This window comes from Corvus kubaryi, unplaced genomic scaffold (genome assembly GCF_017639235.1).
Source record: "Corvus kubaryi isolate FWS band 111438036 unplaced genomic scaffold, C.kubaryi_AGA036_p1.0 37397, whole genome shotgun sequence".
Lineage (NCBI taxonomy): Eukaryota > Metazoa > Chordata > Aves > Passeriformes > Corvidae > Corvus > Corvus kubaryi.
Genome location: NW_024581136.1, coordinates 12782463 through 12809944, shown reverse-complemented (window position 1 = coordinate 12809944; position 27482 = coordinate 12782463). Strand labels below are relative to the sequence as shown.

General features: G+C 63.6%; 4 protein-coding genes across 5 annotated transcripts; 3 read left to right on the top strand and 1 right to left on the bottom strand.

Moving 5' to 3' along the window:
• The first annotated feature begins 1031 nt into the window (after nucleotides 1-1031).
• Nucleotides 1032-9416, top strand: ECE2 (endothelin converting enzyme 2). 2 transcript variants are annotated; one of them, XM_042042608.1, is made up of 19 exons: nucleotides 1032-1141; nucleotides 2831-2920; nucleotides 3296-3440; nucleotides 3628-3843; nucleotides 3918-4042; nucleotides 4187-4333; nucleotides 4410-4475; nucleotides 4648-4836; nucleotides 5251-5393; nucleotides 5509-5623; nucleotides 5876-5986; nucleotides 6178-6276; nucleotides 6364-6441; nucleotides 6607-6710; nucleotides 7048-7158; nucleotides 7465-7532; nucleotides 8184-8374; nucleotides 8456-8551; nucleotides 8676-9416. In XM_042042608.1, exons 1-19 carry the CDS (start codon nucleotides 1100-1102, stop codon nucleotides 8850-8852), a joined length of 2313 nt encoding a protein of 770 aa, XP_041898542.1. In that variant the 5' UTR covers nucleotides 1032-1099; the 3' UTR covers nucleotides 8853-9416. The 2 variants fall into 2 exon arrangements, with proteins under 2 accessions (XP_041898542.1, XP_041898543.1); XM_042042609.1 differs by having other exon boundaries at nucleotides 1033-1141; nucleotides 2834-2920.
• A 630-nt stretch (nucleotides 9417-10046) lies between these two features.
• LOC121671260 (mitochondrial ubiquitin ligase activator of nfkb 1-A-like) lies at nucleotides 10047-13294 on the top strand. Its single transcript, XM_042042630.1, has 4 exons — nucleotides 10047-10612; nucleotides 10835-10922; nucleotides 11000-11120; nucleotides 11873-13294. Exons 1-4 carry the CDS (start codon nucleotides 10379-10381, stop codon nucleotides 12564-12566), a joined length of 1137 nt encoding a protein of 378 aa, XP_041898564.1. The 5' UTR covers nucleotides 10047-10378; the 3' UTR covers nucleotides 12567-13294.
• Nucleotides 13295-18401: 5107 nt separating this feature from the next.
• CAMK2N2 (calcium/calmodulin dependent protein kinase II inhibitor 2) lies at nucleotides 18402-22368 on the top strand. The gene is made up of 2 exons (XM_042042637.1): nucleotides 18402-18643; nucleotides 21071-22368. The coding sequence occupies exons 1-2, from the start codon at nucleotides 18475-18477 to the stop codon at nucleotides 21139-21141; spliced, it is 240 nt and encodes a 79-aa protein (XP_041898571.1). The 5' UTR covers nucleotides 18402-18474; the 3' UTR covers nucleotides 21142-22368.
• EEF1AKMT4 (EEF1A lysine methyltransferase 4) lies at nucleotides 22052-27438 on the bottom strand. Its single transcript, XM_042042636.1, has 3 exons — nucleotides 27229-27438; nucleotides 26103-26386; nucleotides 22052-23708 (listed from the first exon to the last, which is right to left on the bottom strand). Exons 1-3 carry the CDS (start codon nucleotides 27398-27400, stop codon nucleotides 23406-23408), a joined length of 759 nt encoding a protein of 252 aa, XP_041898570.1. The 5' UTR covers nucleotides 27401-27438; the 3' UTR covers nucleotides 22052-23405.
• Nucleotides 27439-27482: the final 44 nt, after the last annotated feature.

Here is a 27482-nt window from a genome sequence, read left to right as displayed (position 1 = left end):
TGTGTGCACACACACCCCTCCTGCTCACACGTGCCATGCTGTGTGCCCGGCTCCACAGCTTGGGCACGACAGTCCCGCCAGGCACCCCGGGGGGCACTTTCACCCCCTGTGCAGCAGCACCCCGGGCACCGAGCGGGTGACCTGCAGTGACGGCCTGTCCCGGACAGGTGGTCACACAGGGTTGGGAACTGTCAAGGCAAGGTGTGAGGTCGTGCACAGCCACGGCCTTCCCCTCGCTCACCACCAAGGCTCTGACCATGGCTGTGCACCCCTGTGTGCGTGTGCTGTGGCATGGGCCTGAGGGTGACATCGGGGTGCCATCCTCTAGGTACCGGGGATGGGGTGTCAGTGTGCGTGTGTGCATCCACCTGTGCGGGCGCCGGTGCACTGGGATGTGTGCCCGGGTACCGGAGCAGGGGGTGCCGCTGCGGCTGTGCACCATTACTACCCGCTGCCGGTGCCAGTGACCAGTACCGTGCGGCGCTGGGCTGCCCCTCTGAATGCTGAAGACAGGAGCCGGTCCTTGTGTCCCTGTGTCCGTGTGCCGGTGCCCGTTGCGGGCAGCCGCGTGTGAGCCCGAGTTCTGCTGCCAGTGCCGGTGTGGGCGCCGGTCCGAGTGCCAGTGTCGTGAGGGCGGCTGCGGGTGCCTTTGCGGCTCACCGCCCCGGTGCTTTTGCGGCTCTCTGGGGGTGCGAGTGGCGGTACCGGTGCAGATACCAGTGCGGGTGCCGGTGCGAAGCTCCTCCCGTGCGCACGGCGATCACCTTGGTGGCGGGGCCAGGCCGAGTGGAGCGGAGCGGGGCGACCGGGCTGGGCACCGGGGTCTCCGCTCCAGCCCCTCCCGGGCCGCCGGCCTCCGTCGCCCCCGCCCGGTGCTTGCGGTCCGCGCGCCGCCGATCTCAGCTCCTGCGGCTCCATCCCTCCGGCGCGGCCCCATCTCTGCCCGGCCCCATCCCTGCCCGGCCCCGGTGCCTGTCTTGGCGGCAGCGCGGCGCCCGGTGCGGGCCATGGCGGCGGCGGAGGCAGGCGGCGCTGCGGCGGCAGCGGGGGCCCGGCGCGGCCCGGGCGGGGAGCGGAGCTAGGCGGGAGGCGGCCCGGGATGGCCAGGATGAACGTGGCCCTACAGGAGCTTGGACACGCCGTGAGTGCCCGGGGCAGCGGCGCGGCAGGGAGGGGGGCAAGAGGAGGGGAGGACGGAGGGCAGCAGCGAGGGGCTTGGCGAGGGGGACAGGAGGGGGTCGGAGCACAGGAGAGCCCGGGGGCTGGAGAGCTCAAGGAGATGGAAGGGCTGCGGGGGCTTCGGAAACCAGAGGGAGGGAGGGCGGGGGGGACTGGTGGATTACAGGGGGCGGCGAGAGCCTATGGGATTCAAGGGCTGTGTGGTGCCGGGGCTAAGGGAACTGAGTGGTTAGAGGGTCGTTCTCCCCCATGGTGGAGGAAGAAGGACGACCCCCCCCCCCCCCCCCCCCAATCCCTGCCTGGGATCGGACAGAGGGAACTGGGGTGGTTCAGCACGGCCCCACAAACCCCGCTCCACCGAGGCATGAAGCGTACCCGGGGTACAGTAATGCAGCTCATAGGGTGACCCTCAAGACAGCACCTCTGGAAGGGGCAGGGGGCTCTGTCCCCACAGATCTCAGATCTACAGAGGAGGTAGGAAGAGCCTCAGAAACAGGCTCCTGCCTTGAGGATGCGCAGAGAAGATGCTGGAGAGGGGGTGCTGGCTACTGCCCAGGATGAGGACCACCCAAAAGGGGAAAGGAGGATGCTGAGGGGAGCTGGGGTGGTGGGGGGGCCTGGCTGGCCAAGCTCCTACAGGATGCTGAGCAATCCCTCCTAATGCCAGCATCCTCCAGGAGCCCAACTCGGTGGGGGGCTCCTGCCAACTGTCAATCCCACCCTCCTGCTGCAACCCTTGGCGATGCCCCCTCCCCATCCCAGCAGTGTGGCAGAGCTGGGCATGAGGCACTCTCTCTGCTTTCCCCCCTGCCCATCATCCGTCTCGCCCCAGCTCCTTCCTGGTCCATGACAGCAGCCCTGCAGGCAGCCCTGGGCATTCACTTTAGTCTGCAGCACGGACTGGAGGGTGAGCTGCAACCCACCCAGGCGTTAACTCTGAAGCCTAAGGATAGCTCACAACTGGCAGCATTGCTGATTCTCTTCCACCAAAACCTCTAGCATTTTCTTCTAGCTTCTGGCCCCCCCCCCCCCCAATGCTGCTGGCTCAACTCCACCACCTCCCTCTTGGCTGAGTCCTCAGCAGCCCTCACGGCTGGATCTGTGCAAGCTGCCTTGCGAGGTCAGGAGTAAGGAGGACCCTGCCCTGATGGCTGGTACACACTGGAGTGCCCCTTCTCCCCTCGCACACTCTGTCCTGCGTCCTGGTCACCCCCGGAGCCAGGATGGGGCTGGAAGCACTTCCAGATGTTTCAGACCTGTGCACATCTGCATGGAAAGTTCCAGTCAGGAGAGGAGGGGTGAGACAGCAGTACTAGGAAACGGTTGCTTGGTGACGGGGACCATGTCTCCGTGGCGATGTGTCACCTGTCGGCAGGGCTTATCCCACAGCTGCCATGGCTACGCAGAGAGATGCTCCGGTGACAGCCCCTGAGACCCTCATTAGCAGCTCTCCCTGTGCTCCCCAGGGCCACACAGGGCTGGGGACAACCTCTGGGGGAAGCCCAGGCACACTGAGAGGGGTCAGGGGCTGCCTCAGCCCCACTGTGTACTCACTGAGCAGGCACCGGTCCCTGCCATAAGAGCCAGAGGGTGTGGCAGGGCGGGGAACAGCTCCCCCCACGCCCCTGTTCCAGCCCGCTCCCTCCCGTAGCAGATGCCCAACTACAAGCGCGCCACGCTGCAGGACGAGGAGGGGCCGGAGCCAGCGGGAGATGGCAGCGCCTCTCCCGACAGCGTGGAGGTGAGGTCTGCCCCGGCTCCTCCATCCTTCCCCTCTCCATCCTCCCTAGCCCCCCTCCTCACCCTCTGGGGCCTGCCTGCAACCAGGTGGGCAGTGGGAGCAGGGTTGGGAGCCAAGCCAGACCTGGCTGTCCCCAGGGATGTACTGGGAGTCAGCCAAAATGCGGCACAGCGTGTGCCTGGACGATCGTCCTTCCTTGTGGCTCGGGCGGGGATGCCAGCACCCACCACCGGCTTGCCAGGGCTGGTGGGGAGAGATGCCCTGGTCCCCATCTCCTCATGCAGCCACGCGTGCACTGGGCAGCGGCGGGGAGGGAAGGGGGGGCAGTGATGTTCGCCCCCCCATGGTGCGATGGCAGGTCCTGCTCCTGCCCAGGTGGGGTTTCGGAAGGGGCCGGGGACGCTGCTGAGCCGCCTGGCCTCGCGCAGCCAGCTGGAGCTGGTGCTCTGCGCCGTCGCCGTCTCCCTGGCCCTGCTGCTCAGCGTCGCCGTCGTCACTCTGGCCATTCAGTACCGCAGAGGTAGGGAGACTTGGCAGTGGTGTCCCCACACCCTGGAGGACACGGGAGGATGAGGAGTGCTGGGTCAGCCCAGGGTGCCTGCTCCAGGTGCTCTGCCCATCCTGGGGTACAGACAGGGCTTGGCCCCGCTCCGTGCCTCAGTTTCCCCAGTACACTCGCCCAGCCCCAGGCATGCCTTCCCTGCCAGATCCCTCTCACAGCACGTGCCTGACGGATGCCTGTGTCCGGGTGGCCAGCAAGATCCTGGAGGCCCTGGATACAGAGATGGACCCATGCCAGGACTTCTACCAGTACTCATGCGGGGGCTGGATTAAGAGGAACCCGCTGCCCAACGGGCGCTCCAAGTGGAGCACCTTCAACAGCATCTGGGACCAGAATCAGGCCATCATGAAGCATCTCCTAGGTGGGCACCAAGGGGTCACAAACACAGAGGGGGTGACCCCTGTGTCACTGGGGCTGACCCACAGCCTCTCGCAGAAAACGCCACCTTCAACTCCAGCAGCGAGGCAGAGCGGAAGACCCAGCGGTACTACCTGTCCTGCCTCAAGGAGCAGAGGATAGAGGAGCTGGGCTCCCAGCCCCTTATGGAGCTCATCGACAAGGTGGGCAGACACCCACACGTGAGCCGAGCTGTCAGGGCTCAGCCCAGCACACCTCCTGCTCAGCTCTTCATGTAACCGGGGAGGGAACAGCCCTCGGGGTTGCATCCCATCCCTCCTTGAGGTGCCGGCTCTATCTGCTGGCAGATTGGGGGATGGAACATCACTGGCTCCTGGAACCAAACCAGCTTCATGGAGGTGCTCAAGAGCGTGTCAGGCACATACCGGGCAACTCCCTTCTTCACGGTGTATGTGGGTGCAGACTCCAAGAGCTCCAACAGCAACATCATCCAGGTTGGCACCTGGGCACCCAGGGGTGGCAGACACCGGGGGACACCGGAATATCTGTGCTGCCTCTCTCTCCCCTCAGGTGGACCAGTCGGGGCTTTTCCTCCCATCCCGGGATTACTATCTGAACAAGACTGCAAATGAGAAGGTGAGGCTGGGTGCTGGGCATGCTGCCAACAGTAATCAGGGGAAATCCACTGGAATGGGATTCGAGCAGCACTGGGACGAACCTGGCATCTCCATCCTGCCTATTGGGTGCCCACCCCAGGGAGGTGAGATGAGCTGTGGTCAGCACTGAGGCAAGGCTTGGGGTCCCACAGGTTCTGGCAGCATACCTGGACTACATGGTGGAGCTGGGCACGCTGCTGGGGGGCACCCCGGAGCCCACCCACCTCCAGATGCAGCAGGTGCTGGACTTCGAAACCCAGCTGGCCAACATCACCGTGCCCCAGGCTGAGCGGCGGGATGACGAGAAGATCTACCACAAGATGAGCATCGCCGAGCTGCAGGTGGGCATGGCCCAGACCAGCCTGGGGACACCCTTCTGGGATATATGGGGAGACGTCCAGAGGGCACCGAGGGGTCTGTGCCTATTGCTGTCCCCACTCTGGGACACTCTGGGCAGCCCCATCTGCTGCGGGACATGCACTGGGTGTTGAAGAGTAGTGCCCATCCCCCCCAGTTGTTACCATTTGGGGGAACCTGCCGCCTTGCATTGTGGGGTCCAGGGGTCCCCTCCTTGTCCTGCAGCATTAAGAGCAGCAGGAGGGGTGCTTGGGTGCAGAGAAGGATCTGGAGTGGTGAGGGACTTCGGGTCCTTCCCAGAAAACACAGTTCCTGCCCCAGGAGATCCCCTCCATGCTGAGCAGGATGCAGCAGAGCCAGGCCAAGCCCCTGGTGCCACATTCCTGTGTCTCCTCCAGCTGCTGGCCCCTGCCATTGACTGGCTGGATTACCTGTCCTACGCCCTGGCCCCACTGGAGCTGGCGGACACGGAGCCTGTGGTGGTGTATGGGGACACTTACCTCCAGCAGGTCTCTGACCTCATCAATGACACTGACAGGAGGTGAGGCTCCTTCATATCCCTGGCGGTGGCCCCCATGGCAGGGGTACCTTTTGGGCTCATCAGTGTCTTGGAGTCATAGACCATGGTGAGCTGCAGCATCTCTCTGCCCCCGCAGCATCCTGAACAACTACCTGATCTGGAACCTGGTGCAGAAGACGGCCTCCAGCCTGGACCAGCGCTTCGAAACAGCCCAGGAGAGGCTGCTGGAGACACTCTATGGCACCAGGAAGGTAACGGAGGGCCCTGGGATCAGAATCCTCTGCCCTCAGCCTGGAAGCAGCCAGGACCTCCTCTGTCCTTCAGATGCCCTTGCGATGCTAAAACCTGGATGCTTCGGAGGGAACCCAGGGACCATCTTTTGGGATGGGGGTTTTGCTGCTGCGCATCTCCCCTCTGATGAGGAGGCAGAGCCAGGCTGGGTGAAGGCAGGGGAGCAGGGGAGTGGGCTGGGGGTCTCACTGACCCTCATCTCACTCCCACAGTCCTGCACACCCCGCTGGCAAACCTGCATCTCCAACACGGATGACACACTGGGCTTTGCGCTGGGCTCCCTCTTCGTCAAAGCCACCTTTGACCGGGACAGCAAGGCCATCGTGAGACTACTTCTGTCCCCATCCCCTCCCCACCACCATCCGCGGGAATCCCGTTCCACCCAAGCCCCAGGGCTGGAAGGCGGGGAGCTGGGAAATGGGACCCCCAGCCCTGGGGAGGTTATATCCTGTCCACCCTGCCCCCACCAAGGCATTGTTGGGGGTAGGGCATCTTCATTCCCTCCCCTCCCCAGGCTGAGGAGATGATCAGCGAGATCCGTGCAGCCTTCGAGGTGTCCCTGGACCAGCTGGACTGGATGGACGAGAAGACCAGGCAGGCTGCAAAGGAGAAGGTGACCCCAGGGAGGGAAGTGAATGGGAAACCTCACCCTATCCAGATAAGCCTCCCCATCTCACTGCTGGGGCCTCTCCCCATGCAGGCGGATGCCATCTACGACATGATTGGCTTCCCTGACTTCATTCTGGACAACAAGGAGCTGGATGATGTCTACGATGGGGTAGGGGGCACCCGGCTTTTGGGGAGAGGCTTGGTCATGCCAAGCTCTGGGGGGCCCCATGGTAGAGCAATGTCCCTATTTGGGACATTATGCAAAGCCACCCCAGTACTGAGTTCATCCTGGCCAGGGTGTGGACCTGTCCTCATCCTTCCTCTTCCTCACCAGTACGAGGTCTCTGAGGACTCCTTCTTCCAAAATATGCTCAACTTCTACAACTTCTCTGCCAAAGTGATGGCTGACCAGCTCCGGAAACCCCCCAACCGCGACCAGTAAGGGGTGGGCTCGGGGCAGGGAGAAGGATGTGGTCCTGGGTGCCTGGATGGCACTGGTTCAGTGGGGAGGAGGTCACCCTTGTGGGGCAGCACAGCACTGTAGGTCACCTGTAGTAGCACAGGTCACCTGTGGTAGCTGTAGCTTGTCCCCAGGACAGGGTCCCTTGGTAACAGGATGGGGGCAAAAGTGTCAGCCCTGGGCAGGGCCCTGTGGTGGGCAATGGCACAGGAAGGTGCTGGGGTTGGGGTGAGAGGGGACGCATCCCTGCCTGTCCCCTCTCCCTGTCCCATCTCCCTGCCTGTCCCCTCTCCCTGTCCCATCTCCCTGCCCCAGGTGGAGCATGACCCCACAGACTGTCAATGCCTATTACCTGCCCACCAAGAACGGGATCGTCTTTCCTGCTGGGATCCTCCAGGCTCCCTTCTATGCCCGCAACCACCCCAAGTGAGTCTGGCATGGGGGGCACCTCCTGGAGGCATGGGTTGGATCAGGGCCAGCACACCACAGAGCCTCCCACAGTCACAAAGAAAAGCCCTGGAGAGCTTGAGTGTCCCTCAAGGCTTTACATCCTGCAGTCAACACCACCTGCAAAGTCCCCTTAGGGCCACCAATGTCCCCAACAGGACTGACTCCCAGCTGGGTCCCAGCTGGAGCAGAGTTTCATTGGGTGCCCACACACAGATGGGGTGGGCTGCAACAGTATCACTAACACATCCTGTACTTACCTGGTTCTTTCCCATGGCCCCACAGAGCCCTTAATTTTGGTGGCATCGGCGTGGTGATGGGGCATGAGCTGACGCATGCATTTGATGACCAAGGTGAGAGCCCACAAGCAGCGTCGGCCCCGACCCCCGTCACCTTCCTGTCCCCCCCCAGTCCCTGCCCTTGGCGTGGGGAAGGGGTGCCCTGGGTGCACAGGGGTCCCGCTTTGCCATCCATTGCGTCATGTGTGCTCGTGCCCCCCCTGGCCACCCCCCTTCTATTGTCCTGTCTCCCCAGGTGGCACCTGCCGATACCTCCCCCCGGCTTCTCTGTGCAGCTTTCGCTCCATCCGCTTGGTGAGGACACAGTGTCTGCAGCCCCAGCCCCCTTCTCATCCTCCTCCCTCCAGGGCATGGGATGGGTCCCTCTCACATCCACTCTGCTTTGCGCCTTCACCACAGCCCTGGAGCCAACATGGGGTCAATGAGTGAATTGGGGGTCAGAGATCTGGGTTGGCATAGTGGGAATGCAGTGGGGGATGGCTGGGGACCCAAGTACATGGCAGAGCCCCAGGCAGAGCCTGCCCACAGCAGGGGCTGGGGGACACCTTTCCCCCTGGGCGTGGACCCAAGGTGCCAGGTCCCCCGGCATCCCCCGGTGCCATTCCCCCACCACACCCCACTCTGCTTCGGGAACCCCTGCAGCAGAGGGGCTGCAGGGGGACGGCTTCCCCTGGTCCCACCCCAACCCACAGCTCGGTCCTGCAGGACGGGAGTACGACAAAGAGGGAAACCTGCGGCCATGGTGGCAGAACTCCTCCCTGGAGGCCTTCAAGAACCGGACGGCGTGCATGACAGAGCAGTACGGCCACTACACCGTCCACAGCGAGAAGGTCAACGGGCGGCAGACACTGGGCGAGAACATCGCCGACAACGGCGGGCTCAAGGCAGCCTACAACGTGAGTGCCGCCATCCGGAGGGGACACGGACCCCCGTGCCTGTCTGTCCCCCCCCGGCGCTTCAGGCCAGCTCTCCCACAGGCTTACAAGTCCTGGCTGCAGAAGAACGGGGAGGAGAAGCGCCTGCCAGCCCTGGGGCTCACCAACCACCAGCTCTTCTTCGTGGGCTTTGCGCAGGTAGGGCGGAGCCAGAATATGGGCTTCCCGTCCCCCCCTGGCTCCTCGGAGCCACCCCATAGCTCCCCATCCTGCACCGGGGGGTGCTCTGTCCCCATCCCTGAGGCTGCTCCTGCTCCGTCAGGTGTGGTGCTCCGTCCGGACGCCCGAGAGCTCCCACGAAGGGCTGGTGACCGACCCCCACAGCCCCGACAAGTACCGTGTCATCGGCACCCTCAGCAACTCCCGGGACTTTGTCGAACACTTCGGCTGCCCCCTGGGCTCCCCCATGAACCCCGGCAAGCACTGTGAGGTGTGGTAGGAAGGGGGAGGGTGCTGGGGACAGAGGGGATGATGCTCTGCTGTGCCCCCCCTCCCCAGACCTCAGTGGCTGCCGGAGCTGGCCACGGGCAGAGAGAAGTCCCGCTCCTGTGCTCACTCTGCACACCCCACTTCTGCACCCTCCCCGGCACACACGGCCCCACACCAGGCACCCACCGCAGCCCCATCCACAGCTTGGGGCTGAACACGGCCGGCAGAGAGGCTGTAGCACCCCCAAAACGCAGCTCTGCCCCCCAACCCTGATGTGCTTGAGTCGGGCACAGCTCAGTGTCCCCTGCGCTGCGCCCTCCGCCTCAGGCGGGCAGGTCAAAGGGGCCCCAGGGAAAGCACCAGAGCCAAGATCCCCCTGCTCCTGCCCAACAACCTGCCGGAGATGGAGGCTGGGGGCCACCCGGCTCCGCTCTTCCCTTGTCCTCTCCCAGTCCAGCTTGGCTTCCCCATCCACTTCTGCTGGGACCAGCGGGCGGCAGCGGGGACTCTGGTGCCTTCAGCTGTGGGTGGCTGTCGCCGAGTTTATTTAACGATTAAAAGCAGTTTCCACTTACTCCAGCAGTTCCGGGTCCTTCGCGGTGTCGGGGCGGGGGGAGAGGTGGGATCTGGAGCGGTGGGGGGGTGACTCCAAGGCTGGGGACGCGGGGGAGGTGAGACATCCCGAGGGAGGGGAGCGGGGGATGATATGTCTGGATGGACATTCCCTGAATGAGGGAAGCAGAGGTGTGGGGAGGAACCGCAAGGCTGGTGGGGACGAGCCAGAGCCGCGGGAGTCCCCGGTAAAGCCCAGCCCGGGGGTCCCGCTGCCTCGAGCGGGTGACCCCAACCTGCCCCAAGCCTCCACTCCGAGCCCCCGGGACCCGCCCCGGCCGGTCCCGCCCCGCACAGCGCGGGCCCAGCCCTACCCCGGGGTCTCCCGAACTCCCCGGTACCGAGACCCCGCGGGACTCCGCAGCAACGGACCGAGGCGTTTGCAAGGGCTGCTGGGAGTTGTGGTCCTACCGGCGAGCGGCGGAAGACATGACGGGAGCTGTAGTTCGGCGTGAGGGATGCTGGGAGGGGTAGTTCGTTCACGGAAGGCCCGCCGCCCCGCCGCGAGGGCTGGACTACATTTCCCAGCAGGAAGCGCGGCAGGGCGAGGGTCCGGGCCTGGGCGCCTCGGGGGTACGGGGGCAGCGGGGCCGGGCGCGGCGGCGGGGCCGGGCCGGGATCGAGCCGGAGGCTGGGCCGGGAGAGATCGGTGGGCCGGACCTGGGTGGGAGCCTGGGCCAGGCCCCGGGCTGGGTCACGGGTGCTGGGCCTCGGCCCGATCCCGGGTGCGGGACTGGGCCCCTGCTGGGCCGGGGGTGCGGGGTCGAGCCGGGTACCGCGCACCTGGGGTGCTGGAGGTGAACTATCCCCGCCGGTGCCGTGGGCAGGCTTGGCCCTGGGGCAGCAGAGCCTGAGGACAGGGGCGGAGGAACATCCCTGCTTTGGGGTCCGGGGCTATGAGACAGCCCCACCTTGGGGACAGGGATGCAGGGACACCCCTCTCTTCGGAACAAGGGCAGTGGGATGTCCCCATCATGTGTGACACGGCCCCATTCCCCACACAACATGCTCACCTTGCAGGCATTGCCGCCCAAGCCTGGCACCATGGATAAACCCATCACTCCGGGGGAGCTGCTGTGTCTGGGCTCCAGCCTTGCCTTCTCTGGCCTCTTCTACTACTTGTACAGGAGGAAAGCCAGAGTCGTGGCACGCATACAGGTAGCCCTGTCTCTCTTTCCTGCCCACTGTACCTTCCCCACTGCCCTCCACACTTTGATTTGGGTGCACACACTGATGCCTGCAGCCTGCTCCATCCTCTGGTGACTTCATGACATGCAGGACTGAGCAGGCCACATCCTGCCAGAGATCTCCACAGAGCCATTCTTGGCCCACTTGCTACCTGTCCCTGCCCGTGCTCACACTCAGTCCATGCTCTTCCAGGAGGCCCCAAAGCTCCAGGTCGATGACGATTTGCCAGCCCTGGTGTCTGCAGCTGAGGGGAGGTGCCTGCCTTATGTTGCCCTGGAAGGTAAGGACACCCTGTGGCCTTGCACGAGGGACAAGGGTCAGGATCTCTTTTGGCCATGCCACATCCCTTGTCCTTAGGCATAGTGCTGCCAGCCCAGGCTGCACTGACCAGCCACTACCATGAGGGGCTGCAGGGCGTGATCCAGAAACTGCTGCTGAAGGAGCATCGGCTGATCTGGAACAGCTTGGCCCAAAGCTGGTGAGTGATGGGAAGGGACCACAGGAGTGGGCTTGCAGCAGTGAGTCCAGACCCCCATCCTCTGGGGCCATGTGAGAGGCAGCAAATAACTTGGTTAAAGACTTTAGTCCCTATGCTTAGCTCAGCGATGAGAGCTCAGAGCTTCTCTGCGTTGTGGCCAGCAGGAACAGGGCAGCGATCATGCCCCTGTACTTGGCACTGGTGAGGCCACACCTTGAGTCCTGTGTCCAGTTCTGGGCCCTCAGCTCAGGAAGGACGTTGAGCAAGTCCAGAGAAGGGCAGCAGAGCTGGTGGAGGGCTGGAGCACACGTCTGATGAGGAGCAGCTGAGGGAGCTGGGGATGTTTAGCCTGGAGGAGATGCTGGGGTGGCCTTACTGCTCTCTACAACCCCCTGAGAGGAGGTTGTAGCCAGGTGGTGATCGACCTCTTCTCCAAGGCAACCAGTGACAGGACAAGAGGAAATGGCCTCAAGCTGTTCCAGAGAGGTTTAGGTTAGGGATTAGGAAGAACTTCTTCACAGAAAGGACAATTAGACATTGGAATGAGCTGTCCAGAGAGTGGGAGGCTCCACCACCAGGGAATTGGTGGAGATTACATCCTTGGAGGTGTTTAAGGAAAGACTGGACATGGCATTTAAGTGCCATAGTTTAGTTGCTAAGCTGGTATTCAGCTGTAGGTTGGATGTGATGATCTCAGAGGTCAACCTAACTGATTTTGTGATTCTCCACACCCCAACCCTCTCCACTTGCAGGAGCGAGAGCGAGCGGGTGCTCTCAGAGCAGATCTACACCGTCCCCTTCCTGCTGGCCTCACCAGGCCCTGAGGCAGTGACACAGGTGAGTGTGGAGAGCCCACTCCAAGCCGTCTGCCTGCCCCTGGAGATGGTGTACGAGCGGTTTCAGCAGCCAACCCACGGCTTCCGTGACCTGCTGGGCCAGTACCTGCTCGGGGAGAAGCCCAAGGGCATCCTGGAGACGGAGGAGATGCTGCGGGTCGGGGCTGGGCTGACAGGCATCGGGGAGCTGTCCCTGCACCCCGACGGCTCCCTGCACCTCCAGCCACCGGCCCGGGGAGGCGAGTTTTTCCTGTGCCTGGGGGACTGGCAGACGGTGCTGTTGGAGCTGGAGTCGGCGGGCGGGCTCTGGAAGGGGGCAGCGTTGCTGTGCGCGGCCGCGGGGCTGGCCGTCCTCCTGCACGCCCTGTGCCGCGCCTACCGCCGCTCCCGCCCCAGGCGGCAGCAGGACAAGGAGCTGGATGGGGAGGAGGCCGGGGACCGGGCACCCGAGGACTCCTGCGTGGTCTGCCTGTCACGGCCCCGCGAGTGCGTCCTCCTGGGCTGCGGCCACATCTGCTGCTGCTTCCGCTGCTTCCAGGCCTTGCCTACCCGCCTCTGCCCCATCTGCCGGGGGCCCATTGACCGCGTGGTGCCCCTCTACCAGGCCTAAGAGCACCTGGGGGTGCCCAGGGAGGGGCAGCACGAACTCAGCCGAGCCTGGAGCCTGCAGAAATCTCAGCTGTCTCCTCATGTGCAGCTGTGCAATTGCTATTGGGAGGGAGGGGTCTTGGTGTGCCCTTCAGTCTGTTTTAGGGAGGGGGGGAGTTACAGCCTCCTCATCCTCCCTTTGTCTGCCAGGAAAATCTACACAATGCCTGAGCTAAGGAGCTGAGACCCCAACCCCATACTGGGGCACTACTTTGGCTGCCAGCTGTTGGACTGGTGTCCCTTTTTGAGCCATGACCTCCCAAAAGCCACGCAGGACTTCTCCCTTGTGGTTTTTTTTCCAGTGTGTGGTTTTATGGGGAGGATTATGAGGGCAAGACCAGGGCTGGTGGGACACAGCAGGCACAGTGAAATGGCAGAGACCCAAACCTCAGTGGCATACCTTGGTGCCACCGTTTGTCCTGCCACCCCAATCCATGTTCCTACAGCCACTGCCCAGGCCACACTGGGGACACCCAGGGGCTGGCAGTGAGGAATCCCTTTGCCAGCTGCTCTATCACCAAGAGGGATTTACGTCCCTCTGTCACTCTCTGCAAGGAGAACAGCTTTAGGGTGCCCCAGAGCCTGCCCTCGTGTCCAGCCCCACTGCACAGCTTTCCTGCTCACCTCCCGGACAGGATCAGGTGTGGGAATGACTTGCAGTGATGTGGAGTGATAAAGCCAAGGAGCCGAGCTCGGCCTCGCCTCTTCCTTCGCGCCGTTAAGCTGGGGGCTGGGTAGGTGCTGGGAGCCAAGGCTCTCCCCTTGGAGGGGTGGGCACCACTGCCTCCCCTCCTTCCTCATCCAAGGAGCTGGCCCAGGTTCACAATGGAGCCCAGGTGCATCTCCTCCAGATGCAGCCCTGGATGGGGGGTGGCAGGACGCACAGGACCGTTGCCAAGGTGATTGTGCTCCTCGGGTCTCCATGGTAACTCTCCCCTGGACTGCTCCCCATCACTGCCTGGCTGCAGTTGCCCAGGCAACCCACGGGCTCTCCTGGCTCCTGCAGCTTTGGGGCACCCAGGGTTTGGGGGTGGGGGACAGTGCTGGCAGGCCACTGTCAGCCAGGCAAGCAGTGTTGGGATTGGAGGGAGATGATGTGCCCCCTCCCCAGGGCAGTGGCCACCATTGCTGCCAGGCTGGGGGCTTGCTTGGGCCAAGGGTACCTTTGCAGGGTTGCCCCCAGGACTCACAGCCAGACATGAGGCCCCAGAGGACCCAATAAGGCCTCCTGTGACCCACATGCATTTTTGGGGTGGGGATGTGTGGGGGGAGTTCTCTGCCTCCAGCCCCGTTTTTCTCAGCCCAGCCTCTTCCCTGGGCTGCAGAGTGAGCAGTGGGGCCCAGATCCCCCCCACCCCCCCGGCACCGGGCATCCCCCCCGCAGCAGGAGGGATTTCGGGAAGGAGATAAATACCAGATGGGAGAGGGCCGGGCTGCCAGGAACACACTCCCTGCATGCCAAGAGCTGCTGGCGCGAGTGGGCGCGTGGGCCGGGGAGGGTGGGGGGTGCCCCTGCTCCCGGAGACTGCTCACCTCATTCCCCAGGGCCCACCAGCCAGCCAAGGATGGGACAACAATTAGAGAGGGGCCTGCACCCCCCCACTCCCCTTTGCCCCCAAAGGTGCCCAGGGCAGGGAGCACATCCCTTGTGCTGATGGCACAGAGGGAGACTGCCACTCTCCCGTGCCGGGGCATAGCCTTGCCCGGGTCCCTGCCGCTCCCAGGAGGCCACCAGCCCGGCAGCGGCCTGGGTGCAGACCCTGCTGCCAGTCCTGCCTGGCATGGCTCCGGGCAGCAGCATGACTCACCCACTCAGCTCATCACCAGCTAGAGCTTGCCGTGCCAAACCCGCGGCACGGGCTGGCACAGAGGCTGGCACAGGGGCTGCCCGGCGGTGCTGCAGTGCCCGCATCCCCAGACAAACCCGCTGTGTGCCTCCCGTGGGTATTTGGTCGGGAGCAGGACAGTGGGGAGCTCACAGTGCCTGGGCTGAGTGCTGCCCAGCCTCTCTCCCCATCACACAGGCCATGCATCCTGGCAGCTTCCCCCTCTCACCCACAGGGTGCCCGTGTGCCAGCCTGTGCCCATGGCCTCCGCCCGCTCCCCCCAGGGCTGCCAGCCCGCTCCGCCTGCCTCCCTGTCTGTTGTCATGGTGACCAGATATGTGGTGACAGGCGAGGATGGAGCCTCACACCCCAGCAGGGCTGTTTGCCCAGCAGGGTTGGCTACCCCCACCCTCCTGCTCTTCCCCTGTCACCCCCGGGTCTCGGCAGGGGACCCTCAGTGAAGCCCCTGCCCCAGGCAGTGTGCTGGGGGTGTTCCATCTGCTCAGATGCCAGGATCGCAGCTGTATCCCAGGCAGCTCATGTGAGGAATGGGGACAGTGCCATCCTCCTTCCACCTCCCCTGACAGGGCACCCCCTTCTCAAAGCCAGGCTGTGCACAGAGACTCATTTCAGTAATGACAACCTGTCTTTCTTCCCTGGGAAAGGCTCCATCCCTCCAGGGATAGCCTCATCCTCCCACAGCAGCAGCTGCAGGAACAGCAGAAGATGAGGAGCATGCCACTCTTGCACACTTGCCCTGGGCTCACCCACAGGACAGCTGCCAAGCAGGATGCCTGTCCCCCAACATCTCTGCACTACGGTGACAACGTTCACCACAACCATCATCTCACAAGGCCATTCCCATTGCCTGGACCCAGCCCAGTGCATGTCTCTGCTCCCAAAAACATCTGGACCGTGGCACAGGCAGCACACAAAGCGGCATCCCCACCTGGGCTTTGGCTACTGGGAGCCAGCAGCAACAGCCAGGGATGGGCACATCCCCAGCCTTACCAGTGACATAGTCCCCAGTGCTGGGATGGGGACTCGGGGAGAGCATCAGTGCCAACAGCAGGCGCTCAGTGAGGCCCCCCCAGGCTGCGGCTGCCACTGCTGTGAAACAGAAGTGCCATTTCACGTTTCTTGGCAGGGCTGGAAGCAACACAGATGGAGGTACCCGCACTGGCCTCCTGGCATGCCTTGGCAGCCCCCAGCCCTGTGGCACCAGCCCCAGGTGATAGCACCGCCTCCCAGACCTGCAACAGAGAAAGCCCTGCGTCCTGTGGCTGATGCCTCCTGCTTCCTTTCAGCTCCCTGACATCGTCACTGTCTGCCAGGCTACTGACCCCATTCCTGCCAGGCGTTGGAGTGGATGGGAGCGCCTGCTGGTCCCCAGCTCCAGCTGCCCGGTGTCTCTGCAGAGCATGGGCAGGACGTGCCCCACCACAAGCCGTTTGCACATGCACAGGGTGATTCTCCACCATAAAACCACTTAAACCATCAGTGAATGCAGGAAAACCCCTCACCTCCATCACAGCACCTGGACTAAGCACCCGAATTCCCGCCAAGGGTACAGGGCTCAGGAGCAGTATCCAGGTGTGGAGCTAGGGCATGACAGGTACTGATGAGCTCCCAGAGCATCAGCACAACCTCTACTGCCAGCCCCACTGCAGCTGGGAGTCTGATGCTGTGCCTCCTACCCAGCCCCATATCCACCGGGGGGTGGGGCACACCTGACCCCCAGCCCTTTCATCATCCCCAAGGTGTCCCAGCTCAGGGGCTGCTGCCCAGGTTTAAGTAGCTAGGGCAGGAAGAACCACCTGCTTCCCACTCCCACAGCCCTTTCTTTCCAGTGGAGTTGGCTTTGTGTTGGACAAAAGGCTGCAAAGGAAGCAAGAAAGGAGATTACGTGGCTGCTAAAAGACGGATAATGAAGGTGGGCTGAGAGCCAGGGGAAGGAGGATACTTGTCTGGCTCACCAGGGGGGATGCTACATGAAATGGCAGGGGATGAGGGAGGTCTCTTATGCGCCCCACTGCCAACCCACTCATATTCAGGTCCTTGGTACCTTCCTCTGCTACTCAGGGATGTGTGACAAGCAGCACCCTTGGGGAGCCAGAGACTAGAGCTGTCCCAAGGAGATGCAGAGCCCAGAGACACAGTGTTGCCCTGTCCCATCCACAGCCCAGCTGTGCTGGCACAAATCCAGCCCGCCTCCTGCCTGGAATGGGCAGATGGTAATTCCCACACCCCAAATCCCAGGCAGCCCCACAGAGCTCCCCCCACCCCATATCCAAGTCAAGTAGCTCCCCTGGGTGTGAGTCACTGTACAGATACAGGTGTGGGATAAGCAGGGCCATTCCCAGGGTGACCCCTTTCCAGCCTCTCCCCAGCAGCCTGTCAGGCTGGGAACCCTCCTGGAGTGCTGCACCGGTGCCACTCACATCCCACACAGCCCATCTGCTGCTCTTCCCGCTCACCCCCGGCCCCGCGCGTGCCACGGTCTGCCTGTCCCTGCCCACGGGCAGTGGCACGTGGGCTCAGCAACGGGAAAAGCAGGCCACATCTCAGCGTGGGCCTCTTGCCTATTTTCCCAGGTACCTTTCACAGGAGCAGAAGCTTTCACATGAAAAAGTTCAAGCTGGTTCCCCAGCAAAGGCATGAATAAAGGCATTGCCTTGCCAGGAGAGCAGGCACCACTGTCCCGACCTGGCTCTGGCAGGGGACAGCACTGACCAATACTCTGCAGATCCAGACACAAAGGTAAAACCATGGCTGAGCCTTCCCAAAATAGAAGAACCTGCCTGCCCTCATGGGCCAGCCCAGCTGATGCTCTTCTGCAGCACCTTTCAGCAGGATGTCTGACTATGGAGATGCTGGAATAGCAAGACGGACCACAGAGCTGTCTCTAAAACCCCACTCTCACTCCCTTAAGATATTCTCATAGGGCTGAGGGCTGTGATCTGACACTGCAACCTGAGCTTAAATAGCCCCCAGCCGCCCTGAATGGGGGAGGTCCAGGGTGAAGCTGCTCAGAACCACCAATGCGAATTAATGCAATCACTGCCCTGGCAGTGAACAATGTAGGAGGAAAGATTCAGCATGGGTCTGGGGTAGAGGTGTGTAGATACAAATGTGGCTCTGGAGGTCACCCCTTGCTGCCCCATAGCAGGTCCCCACAGGGGATAGCCCTTCCCCTTTGCCACAGACAGTCCCCAGGGAAGGGTCAGTGGAACAAGGGGCGTCCCAGGGCACAGCCCCCACGTGGCCATGCTTACAGACACCTGCAGGATCACACCTGTGCAGCCCTGCATTCCTGCAAAGATATGGAATGGGAGGATATGTACAAACACGTGCACATATGGGGGCAAGAGGACTGGCAGGGATTGAGGCAGGACTGGTGTGGCTCCAAGGGGGAATCCCAACACTGAGGGGGGCTGCAATAGTGGGTGCCTGGATGGGTGTTGGGCAAGAGACACAAGCGAGGGGCTGAGGAAGACCCAGGGTGGGAGCTGGCCTGGAATTCTGAGGGGTTGAGCTTTCTAGGCTCTGGCGTGCTTGGGGACTGGAGCAGGGTGTTGGGGGTCTGTTTGGCATCATCTCTGCATGCCAGGGGAGGGCCCAGCTGTGTCCGGTGGTCTTCAGCTGTCTGACCCGGGGGCGCCCGCCTGTGACAAGGATTCCCCTTTCCATAGGGGCACCCCGTGGTTGGGGGCACCCCCGAGTCGAGGCGACCGCCTCGGCAAGGCTGTGCCGGGGGGAGCACGCTGCTCTGGGGCCGGGGCAGGGGCTGGGGCGGCGGTGTGGTAGGGTCCCCATCCCAAGCGGGCGGTCACCGGGCACCGGCTGTGGGGGTCCCCCGTCTCTGTCCTGTCCGGGCCGGGCCGGGCCGCGGCGCTCCGGAGCCGCCCCCCGCCGGGGGGGTCCCCGCTCCCCCCGGATGCATGACTTCATCCTTCCGCCCGGGTTTCCTCCCCGCCGCCGCCGCCGCCGCCGCAGACCGGCTCCCGGCTCGGCGCGGCGCGGCTCGGCCCGCTCGGCCCCGCCATGTCGCAGGTGCTGCCCTACGGCGAGGACAAGGTGGGCCGCTACGGCGCCGAGCCCGAGGCGGGGGAGCTGCCCTTCAGCTGCCGCCTGCAGGACACCAACGCCTTCTTCGGGGGCAACCAGGGCAAGCGGCCCCCCAAGCTGGGACAGATCGGCCGCGCCAAGAGAGGTACCGCCGACCCCCGCCTCTGCCCCCCACCCCCGCCTCTGCCCCGCGGCATGCCCGAGATCCCCGCATCTGCCCTTCAGCATCCCCGCGTTTGTCCCGGGACCCTCGGATCTGCCCTGCAGCATCCCCGGCATCCCTGACACTGGCTCCTGCATCCCCGGCGCTGTCCCACGGCATCCTCGGAACCCCCACATCTGTCCTGAAACATCCCCGGCACTGCCTCCTGCATCCCTGATGCTGCCCCACGGCACCCCCGGGACCCCCGCATCTGTCCTTGCATTCCCGGCTCTGCCCTGGAATCCCCGGCTCTGCCCTGGAATTCCCGGCTCTGCCCTGCAGTATCCCTTGCTCTGCCCTGCAGCGTCCCCGGATCTGCCCTGCAGCATCTCTGGCACTGCCCCCCGGCATCCCCGGCACTGGCCCTTGCATCCCCAGCGCCATCCCATAGCATCCCCAGGACCAACGACTCTGCCCTTGCTTCCCCGGCATTCCCGGCACTGGGCAATGCATCCCATCGCCCTACGACATCCCCAGGCTCCCGATTCTGCCTTTGTATTCCCAGTTCTGCCCCATGGCAACCCCTGTCTCTGCCCCACAGCATTCCTGCGACTCCCGGCTCTGCCTTGCATCCCCACCACTGTCCCCTGCCACCCCTGGAACTGCCCCACAGCATCTCCAGCGTTACTACCCCATTATCCCCAGCACTGCCCCCAGCGTCCCCAGAATCTCCATCTCTACCCTACATCAGCTCCAGCACTGTCCCCCGGCAACCCTGAGCCTCCCCATCTCTGTGACCCGCCCCCAAAACCACACGCGCCCCCATCCCCTGCTCCAGACACAGCACTGTTCCCCCAGTGCTGCCCTGCAACAGCCCCCCCTCATCCCGGGACTACCCCTGGGATTACCCTGCAGTATCCCTGGGGCTGCCCTTGGAACTATCCCCCAGCAGCTCTGTGAGTGCCCCTGGGACCCCTCGGAACTGCTCCTCAGCACCCCTGGGACTGCCCCCTCTCATTCTGTATAAACAAGCCTTTATCCCAGGATCCCCAGGAACAGCCCCCCTGGCTCCCTAAACCTCTCTCCTTTCACATTTCTGCCTGCCGCAGAGACCCCCAGCAGCCTGTGGCCATGCTGATCAGCAAATCCCCCTCCACCACTTAACTGTCCCCCCAGGACTCCATGAACCTGTGTCCTGCCCCCCTTACTTTACCGCCTGCCGCAGAGACCCCAGTCAGCATCTCCCCTGCTTCCATCAGGACCCAAATAACTGCCCCCCTCTCCTGCCTGCACCCTGATCTGTCACCAGTGATCCTCCCCAATGCCTTGGGGACCCTCAAAAATGGCCTCTGCTTTTCCTGCAGCCCCCATCCCACCTTCTTGGGGGTCTTCCATAGCCAAACACCCCTCCTTGAGCTGCAGGGACAAGGGTGGGGGGGAAGAGCTCCCCCCCAGCACAAATACACCCCAGCTCCTCAGGGGGTGAGCTGCTGCCTGCTCCACTGCCCCCTTTTGCAGTGGTGGAGGCTGGGTCTAGCAGCACCCCCCGGGGTGATGGGGGGGTGGTTCTCCCTCGGTGCTGTTGGGGGGTCCATCTGCTCCCCCAGTGATTCTGGTGATGGGGGGATGTGTGTGTGGGGGGGTGGTTAATACACCCCCAGAGCATTGATGGGGGATTACTGACCACCCCGGTAGTGATATTGGGGTGGGGGTCTGCCCTCCACCCCCCAGAGTGATGTCGATGGGGGGTACCTGCCCAGCCGGTCATGGCGTGGGGTGGGGGGAAGATGTGTGTGCAGCTCCCTGGCGATGCTAATGGGGGTCTGTCCAGCCTCCCACTGCTGCTGTTGCTGGTGGGGAGGGGGCTCCCCGGTGGGTGATGCTGAGGGGGGTCTCTCTGGAAGGTGACAGTGACGGGGGGCTGTCCAGCCCCCCATGGTGATGCTGACGGGGGTTCGTGCAGCCCGCCATGTTGGTGGGGGGCTGTCCGGCTCCCCCAGCGGTGATGCCGATGGTGAGGGTGGGTGTCCTGCGCAGCGGGTGATGCTGATGGGGGTCTGGCTGCCACCCCCGCCGAGCAGGCGGTGCCCCCCCCCCGCTGGGTCATTACCCATTCCAGTCCTGTTGCTCTCATCAGCGCCTGCCGCAGAGAGGAGGGGGGGGTCCTTCCTGGTCTATTCCTGCCCCCCCCTTCCCTAATCACCCATCCAGAGGCAGCCGGCTGGCTGCAGAGGGGATGCTGCCCCTACCCAAGCCGGGCAGGGGGGTGATCCCCCACCCTTCATCCCGATTACACCCACCTGAACCCCCTTTGCCCCTCTGCCCAGCACCTGGGGGGCACACCTGGAGCCCGAACGGGGTGAAAGCCGGGGTAGAGGGGCAGAGGCTGTCGCGTCCCCTCGCCCACGCGCCCCCCGCCTGTCCCCGCAGTGGTGATCGAGGATGACCGGATAGACGAGGTGCTCAAGGGCATGACGGAGAAGTCGCCGCCGGGGGTGTAAGCTGGGACCCGCCGCCAGGACCCGCCGGCCGAGCCCCGCTCCAGCCCGCCGCCCCGCATGCTGGCTGGACCGCCGACGAGGAGGGGGAGGCCATGCCCGCTGCCCCCCTCCCCGGCCCGGGGGGGGGCTCTGCAGCCACCACCACCCCCCCCCGAGCCATGCACTTTACCCCTCCGCCTCCCCCGGGGCCGGGACAACCCGCCGAGCCCCCCACCCTGGGCGAAGACCCCCCTCCCCGGGGAAGGGGTCCAGCCCCCTGCTCCGCGGCGCGTCCCCCCCATCCTCCTTGGCGGAGGGTCCCCGAATTCCGGGGCGACCCGGCCCCATGAGCAGGGGGGGAGCGCTGCTGTCCAGAGACATTTTTTGCTCCATCGTTTTTTGCATGAGCTTGGTGGCCCGGGCGGCCGGCCCGGGGGCCGAGGGTCAGCCCCACCACTCCGGCACGCTTCTTTTTAAACAGAAACTCCTCATATTTGTATTTTTATATCCGAATCTTTGTTAAAAACGATCTGCTGACGTTGAGATGTCGAAATAACTGCATCGAGAAAACAAACGAAAACAACCAACCAACCAACAAAAAAAGGTTCATATTTTTTCCATAAGAAAAAAAAGACAAAAAAAGAAGAAAAAAACGAGGGGGAAAATTAAAGGGGGGGCGAGAGTTATGGAGGGAGCATGAAGAAAGCCACAGGAGGAGGGAGGGGAGCAGGGACCCCTGGCCCGACCCCCCGCTGGCAGGCAGCAGGAGCACCGGAGGGTTTGGCAGCATCACCGGCCGCTGCAGTTCCCTCCCGGCAGCACCGGGGCAGAGCCCACCGGGGCCAGCTGCGGGTGCCAGGGGGCCACTTCCCCTCATTTGAGGGTGGTGGGGCCGGGGGAGAGTGGGGAGGGCAGGGACCGGCCTGAGTCGTTGTTTTTAATTTTGTACTTTAATTTAATTTTATTTTTTAAGAAGCTTCTCGGGGGGTTCTGATGTGCATGAGAAACTTGTCATCTTTTTCAATAACCTACGAGTGGCATTTATGGAGACAACGACGCAAAAAAAAAAAAAAAAAAACAAAAAACACAACAAAAAAAACCAAACAAAAAATTGAGAAAAAAAAAGAAAAAAAAAGATACTTGTGTCATGATGTTCTACGAATGATCCATTGTAAATTTAAATGCCATTTTTCACTGTACTGGTGAACAAAATGCAATGAATAAAATACATTCATGTACCCAGGTGAAGCCAGCAGCCGCCTGCTCCTTTCTGTCCCTTCCTCGTGCCAGCTGGTTTTTGGGGTGCCTGTGGGATGGGGTGGCTTGGCCAGGGTGGGGCTGAACCCGGAGCCCTTCACTGGCTACTGGTGCAGGGGGAGCCTGCTGGCTGACCCACTTACGCCTTTCGCCTGAAATAGCAGCCCAGCAGCTCGCGCCTCTGTGGTGTCACCGCCATCCCACCCAGGAGGGTCCCCTTTGCCCGCCCCAGGGGGAGTTGGTGCCCAAAGAGCCCCTGCGGACACTGCCAGTGGCACCCATGCACCTGCCACACCAGCACACACGCAGCCAGTCCCGCCCGCACACGGTGGCCCACCCGTCACCCACCCTGGCACACGCGTGTCACCGCACTGCTGGCCCCAGGCACAGGGGGACACGGGCCAGGCGTGCGCAGCACACCGGGATTGTCACCACAGGCAGGAGTGGGGATGGATGGAGACAGAGGCAGATGTGCTGCCCTTCCTGCCCTGTAGCCCCCCCTGCCCCATGCTGGCACATCCCAGCCCGGATCCCTCACTACCTGGGTGGGGGTGACAAGGACACGGTGCCCTTGCACACCCCCATGGCCGGGGAGGCTGGGGCAGGGGTCCTGGTGCAGGATGGGGTGGGGGGGGGTGGAGCAATGGGCACTCCCAGTCCTGCCCACCGTAGCCAGTGCCAGCACCCCCATTCTGCCCTCAGCCTGGCTGCCTGTGCCAACGGGAAGGGATGGGGGGCAGGGAGCCACTCCCCGCAAGATGGATGGGTGAAATTAAACCCGATTTGGTTTCAAAGCCTGGAGTCCTGGGTGCTCTCCAGCTCAGCAAGGAAAGGCCAGGGAGGGGGCACAGAATCACCGGAGCATCCCGCTGCCCCCTGGAGGAAGCCAAGTGTCCCCCTCTTTCCTCCCATTACTCACATCACTGGGCAGCTCACAGGGGGATGCACTGGTTCCCTGTCTGCCACCTGTGAGGATGGTGCATCTTAAGGCTTTATTGGGTGGGGGGAGGTCGGGAAAGCCCCCTGGGTCACAGCTGGATGGCAAGGAGATAGTCCTCATCGTCGTCGGGGGGGGCGGGGGGCAGTGGCGGGGCGGGGGGCGGGGGGGGCTGGTGCAGCCGGCGCCCCAAGGCCACGTCATGGGGGTCCAGGGGCTGCCCCTTGCGCATGACGTAGAGGAAGTAGTGGAAGGCACCGGCGCCCCCATCCCCACAGGCAGCGTGGCGCAGGGACCAGCCGAAGGCCTCCTGGGCATAGTGGGGCTTGCGGAAGTGGGGCTGGGCGAAGGTGATGGAGATGAAGCAGCCCCCTGGGCGCAGCACCCGGCTCACCTGCGTCGGGAGAACCCCCAGGATGGGGTGGGAGAACACAGTGAGGTTCACTACTTTGGCTCCGTTCCCAGGGACCCCATCACCATCTGCCAAAGATGCCTCCCAGCCTTTCCCATCACACCCCCAAATCTCTTGTCCTAACCTTGACCCCCTAAGAGACACCCCCGTTCTGACCTGTCCCCAGGCCACCCACAGCCCGGGGCAATCAGGAACAGGGGTCTCCCTGCACCCCAAAACTCTTCACTCCCACCCACAGCAGACAGCATGGAAATCCAACCCTGGCATGGGGAAATGCTTTACCCTTCCGAGCACAGACCCCCCCCAAGCACAGCATGGGACACCCATCCTACCCACCCTTCCCCAGACCACCCAGGAGTACCCCCCCCACCAACACTCAGAATCAGAGGGGGATGCGGGGGGTGTTTGATGGGAAAGGATTCAACCCTTTTAATCACCATTTTCTCCCTGCTGGAATTAAGCCCTGCTAACAGGATGGAAAAGAACATCAATTTTCTTGCTTGGCTTTATCCAATGTCAAAAGGCTTTTACGGCCAGTGCCCGCGTGCTCAGCATGCAAAGGCAGTGCCCAGGGTGGGCGGGCATCCAGCCCCCTCCCCGGCACCCTGCCCCAGGCAGGGACACCCCCAGACCCCCCCGGGCAAGGGCAGAGAGTCACCGCTGCAGGGGACAGGGCTGGGGGCCAAGTGGGGGGTTTCCCAAGCTCTGGTTTAATCCTGCTGGGAAGCTCCAGCTGGGGAGCTCTGGCTGGGGCCAGTGGAGGGGACAGGCAGCCTGTGTGTCCTCCCGTGCTGCGGTGGAGGCTTTTGAACCAAACCTTACTGGTTGTGGCCAGGAAAAGGGGAAGGCAGGTCCCTGCATCCCTCTCTGGGCACCTAGATCAGTATCCCTCCTGCTAAGCACTTGAAAATCTGCCCTGCGAAGACCCCACAGCTTCCCAACCTATGGGCGGGGAGGGGGGTCCCCGGAGCTGGGGGCAGGCAGGGATCTCCGGCTGGAACTGAGCAAGGCATCCCGCATGTCCGCATCCCATCCCTCGTTAATAGAGCGATAATGGCCGTTGCTTAGAGACGAGCGCAGGAAACCTTCCCATCCGTCAGCTGGAGCAGGGGGGGCCAAGGGGGGCCGCTTCCCGCTCCAGCACCCGCCACACCCGCTGTCCCCAGTTCGCTGGGACAGGGTGTCCCTGGGGTGTTCCCACAGGCAGGGTGGACTTTCAGGTCCTTACATCCCCCCAGGGAGAGCAGGACAGAGACTGTGAACCTCCCAATGAAGGGGGATGGGGGTGGGAAGGGAAGTACCATGGCCAGACCCCTCTGAAGGGACCCCCAAAGCAGTGAGCAAGTGGGAACACCCAGCGAGTCCCCCTGGGGATGAGGACAGCAGGGACAGGCTGCGGGTGGAAGCTGGTACCCAGAGATGCTGGGGGAGGGCAGGGACTGAGCAGAGGATTAAAAAGGGAAAAAAAAAAAAAAGGGAAAATTAAATCCCTGCCGTTTGGCAAAATGACAAGGACAGGCAGCAGCGCTGGCAAGGAGGGCAGGGCACGGATAGCGAGCACAGCCCCACTGCCCTGCCAGGGGTTGCACTCCCTCACAGGCTCAGCGAGGCAAGAGAGGATTGGGAGGGCTGTCAACAGCCACGAGCACCCTTCCAGCACCCCGTGCCTGCACCCCAGGGTGCCAGGGAGGTGCAGCAATTAATTATCCTGGCAGTTATTCCCGCGGGGTGGGAGAGGCTGCCAGGACCCGCACCCCTGCGCCGGGACAGGTTCAATCCGGTCCCGACACCGCCAATTAACGGGGGCCCCGAGGCATTGCCCGTCCCCGTGGCAACGCCATGGCCCTGTCGATGCTGATGGAGTTGCCATGGCAACACCGGACCAGATGATGGGGACCCCAGCTAAGGAGATCGAAGCTGGGGCGGGGGGTGGAGGGGGGCAAGAGCTCTCACAGCCCCATGGTCATCACCTTGCCCTGGGCAGACAGGGCCACCTCAGTGTGCCCCCCTAGGTCCCCTAAAGCCACCCACACTAGGATGGGGCCCATTTTTCCTGCCAACGTTTCATATTTAGGATGCAAATAAAGAGAGGGGTCCCCAGCAGGACCCAGGGACACATCCTGCTCCATCCACCTCCCCGGAAAGGAAATGATGGGGTGTAAGAGGGGGCAGTCTCCCACCCCCAGGAGTGCTGGGAGCCCCCCAGGTGCCCTCCTGCAGCACAGCTGAGGGGGTAGCACTGGCTGGGAGGACAGAAGAAACGGCTGGGGCACCCAGGGAAGCAAGCTGGTGAGGAGGCAGTCTGCACCTTCCCCCACCCCAAATGGGGATGGGATCCACCCTCTGCACCCCTACTCAGGTCCCCCCACCCCGTACCTCTGCCAGCACCCGGCGCATTGCAGTGGCTGCCTGGGTCGAGACGTCCCAGGGGTCGGTTTCCTCCACCATGAGCACATCGAGGGTGCCCTTCTCCAGCACCACGTCGAAGGAGGCGTCGGGGAAGGCGAGGGCACGGATGTCCATGACAGCCCAGTGCAGGCCAGGGCAGCCGGCGTAGCGGGCACGCATGGCCGCGATGCAGGCGGGGGAGAAGTCGATGCTGGTGACGTCGGTGTAGCCCAGCTCGTGCAGGTCGTGGCTCAGGGCGCTGTTGCCACAGCCTGTGTGGGGCACAGCTCACACAGGGCTCGGGGTGCCTGTGGGGGTGCTGGCACCCCAATTCTGTTCCTCTGGACCAGGGGAGGGTGGGGGTGGGTTGGGGCTGCTGGAGAGGGGCAGGTGATTGCTTTGATGCCAGTTAGTGAGTCTTGGGGTAGTTATTAATTACCCCTGTCCTGCAAGGTGAGTGCTTTGGGCTCCTATCCTGGGGCAGCCCTGCACACCTGATCCCCTCACCTTGGGGTGGGATGCGTGGGGAGGCTGGAGGCAGGAAAGAGTCAGGGGGCGTCCCCAGTCCTCTCTCCCGCAGTGCTGTGGGGCAGGAGCCAGCCGTGGTTCCCAAGAGCCTGCTGGATAATTCCAGTGGGAAATTACGGAACTTCGGTGGGGGGCTTAACCGGGAGTGATGGAGAGAGGGATGGAAGAACTGGTGTCTCAGCAAGACACGGGGAGAGCCCCCCTCCCATGCCCACCCCTTGGAGCCACACCGCTGGGGCTTGGCCGCTCACCGGCGGGGCCCAGTGGGATCCCGGGGAGGGGGGCGGATTTGGGGGCTATTAAGCACAGCTGCCAGCGGCTGATCCGCTAACAAGATCGGTGATTACACCCGCTTAATCCCGCGGGCCCGGCGGCGGATCAGACCGCAGGTGGGATTACGGGGCGGTTACACCCGCCCCGCCGGCACTGGGGCCACCCCGCCGGGCCGGGCCATGCCGGGCGCAGCTCCCGGTACCGGCCCGGTGCCACACCGCCCCCTGGCGGCTAGCGCCGGCGCATCCACCGGCGGGACCCCGAGCCCCGCCCGCCCGCCCTCCACCGGGCACGCCCGGCACGGGGCACGTACCGAGGACGAGGATGCGGTCACCGGGGCGTAGCTCGGGTTCCAGCTGCGGGAGAAACCGGGAGAACCCCCCTAGCCACTCGCGGGTCTGGGCGCCCTCTCGCCGGTACAGCGCGTCCCAGAACCGGCGCCGCCCGTACCGGGGGGGGGCGGCGGGCGCGCGCCGCCGCTCCATGCGCGGGAGCGGGGCGGGAGCACCGGGCGCCACGTGCCACCCGCGCCCCCACGTGCAGCTTCCGGCCCGGGCGGGTGCGCCG

Bases quoted from the DNA above. Each gene is read 5' to 3' on its own strand.
- EEF1AKMT4 (XM_042042636.1), bottom strand. From the start codon at position 27,400: ATGGAGCGGCGGCGCGCGCCCGCCGCCCCCCCCCGGTACGGGCGGCGC. The intron at 26,387-27,228 runs GTACGTGCCCCG...TGCCCCACACAG, and splicing joins TGACCGCATCCTCGTCCTCG to GCTGTGGCAACAGCGCCCTG. The intron at 23,709-26,102 runs GTACGGGGTGGG...CTCCCGACGCAG, and splicing joins TGCGCCGGGTGCTGGCAGAG to GTGAGCCGGGTGCTGCGCCC.
- CAMK2N2 (XM_042042637.1), top strand. From the start codon at position 18,475: ATGTCGCAGGTGCTGCCCTACGGCGAGGACAAGGTGGGCCGCTACGGC. The intron at 18,644-21,070 runs GTACCGCCGACC...CTGTCCCCGCAG, and splicing joins GATCGGCCGCGCCAAGAGAG to TGGTGATCGAGGATGACCGG.
- ECE2 (XM_042042608.1), top strand. From the start codon at position 1,100: ATGGCCAGGATGAACGTGGCCCTACAGGAGCTTGGACACGCC. The intron at 1,142-2,830 runs GTGAGTGCCCGG...TCCCTCCCGTAG, and splicing joins TACAGGAGCTTGGACACGCC to CAGATGCCCAACTACAAGCG. The intron at 8,375-8,455 runs GTGAGTGCCGCC...GCTCTCCCACAG, and splicing joins GGCTCAAGGCAGCCTACAAC to GCTTACAAGTCCTGGCTGCA.
- LOC121671260 (XM_042042630.1), top strand. From the start codon at position 10,379: ATGCAGGGACACCCCTCTCTTCGGAACAAGGGCAGTGGGATGTCCCCA. The intron at 10,613-10,834 runs GTAGCCCTGTCT...ATGCTCTTCCAG, and splicing joins GAGTCGTGGCACGCATACAG to GAGGCCCCAAAGCTCCAGGT. The intron at 10,923-10,999 runs GTAAGGACACCC...CCTTGTCCTTAG, and splicing joins GCCTTATGTTGCCCTGGAAG to GCATAGTGCTGCCAGCCCAG.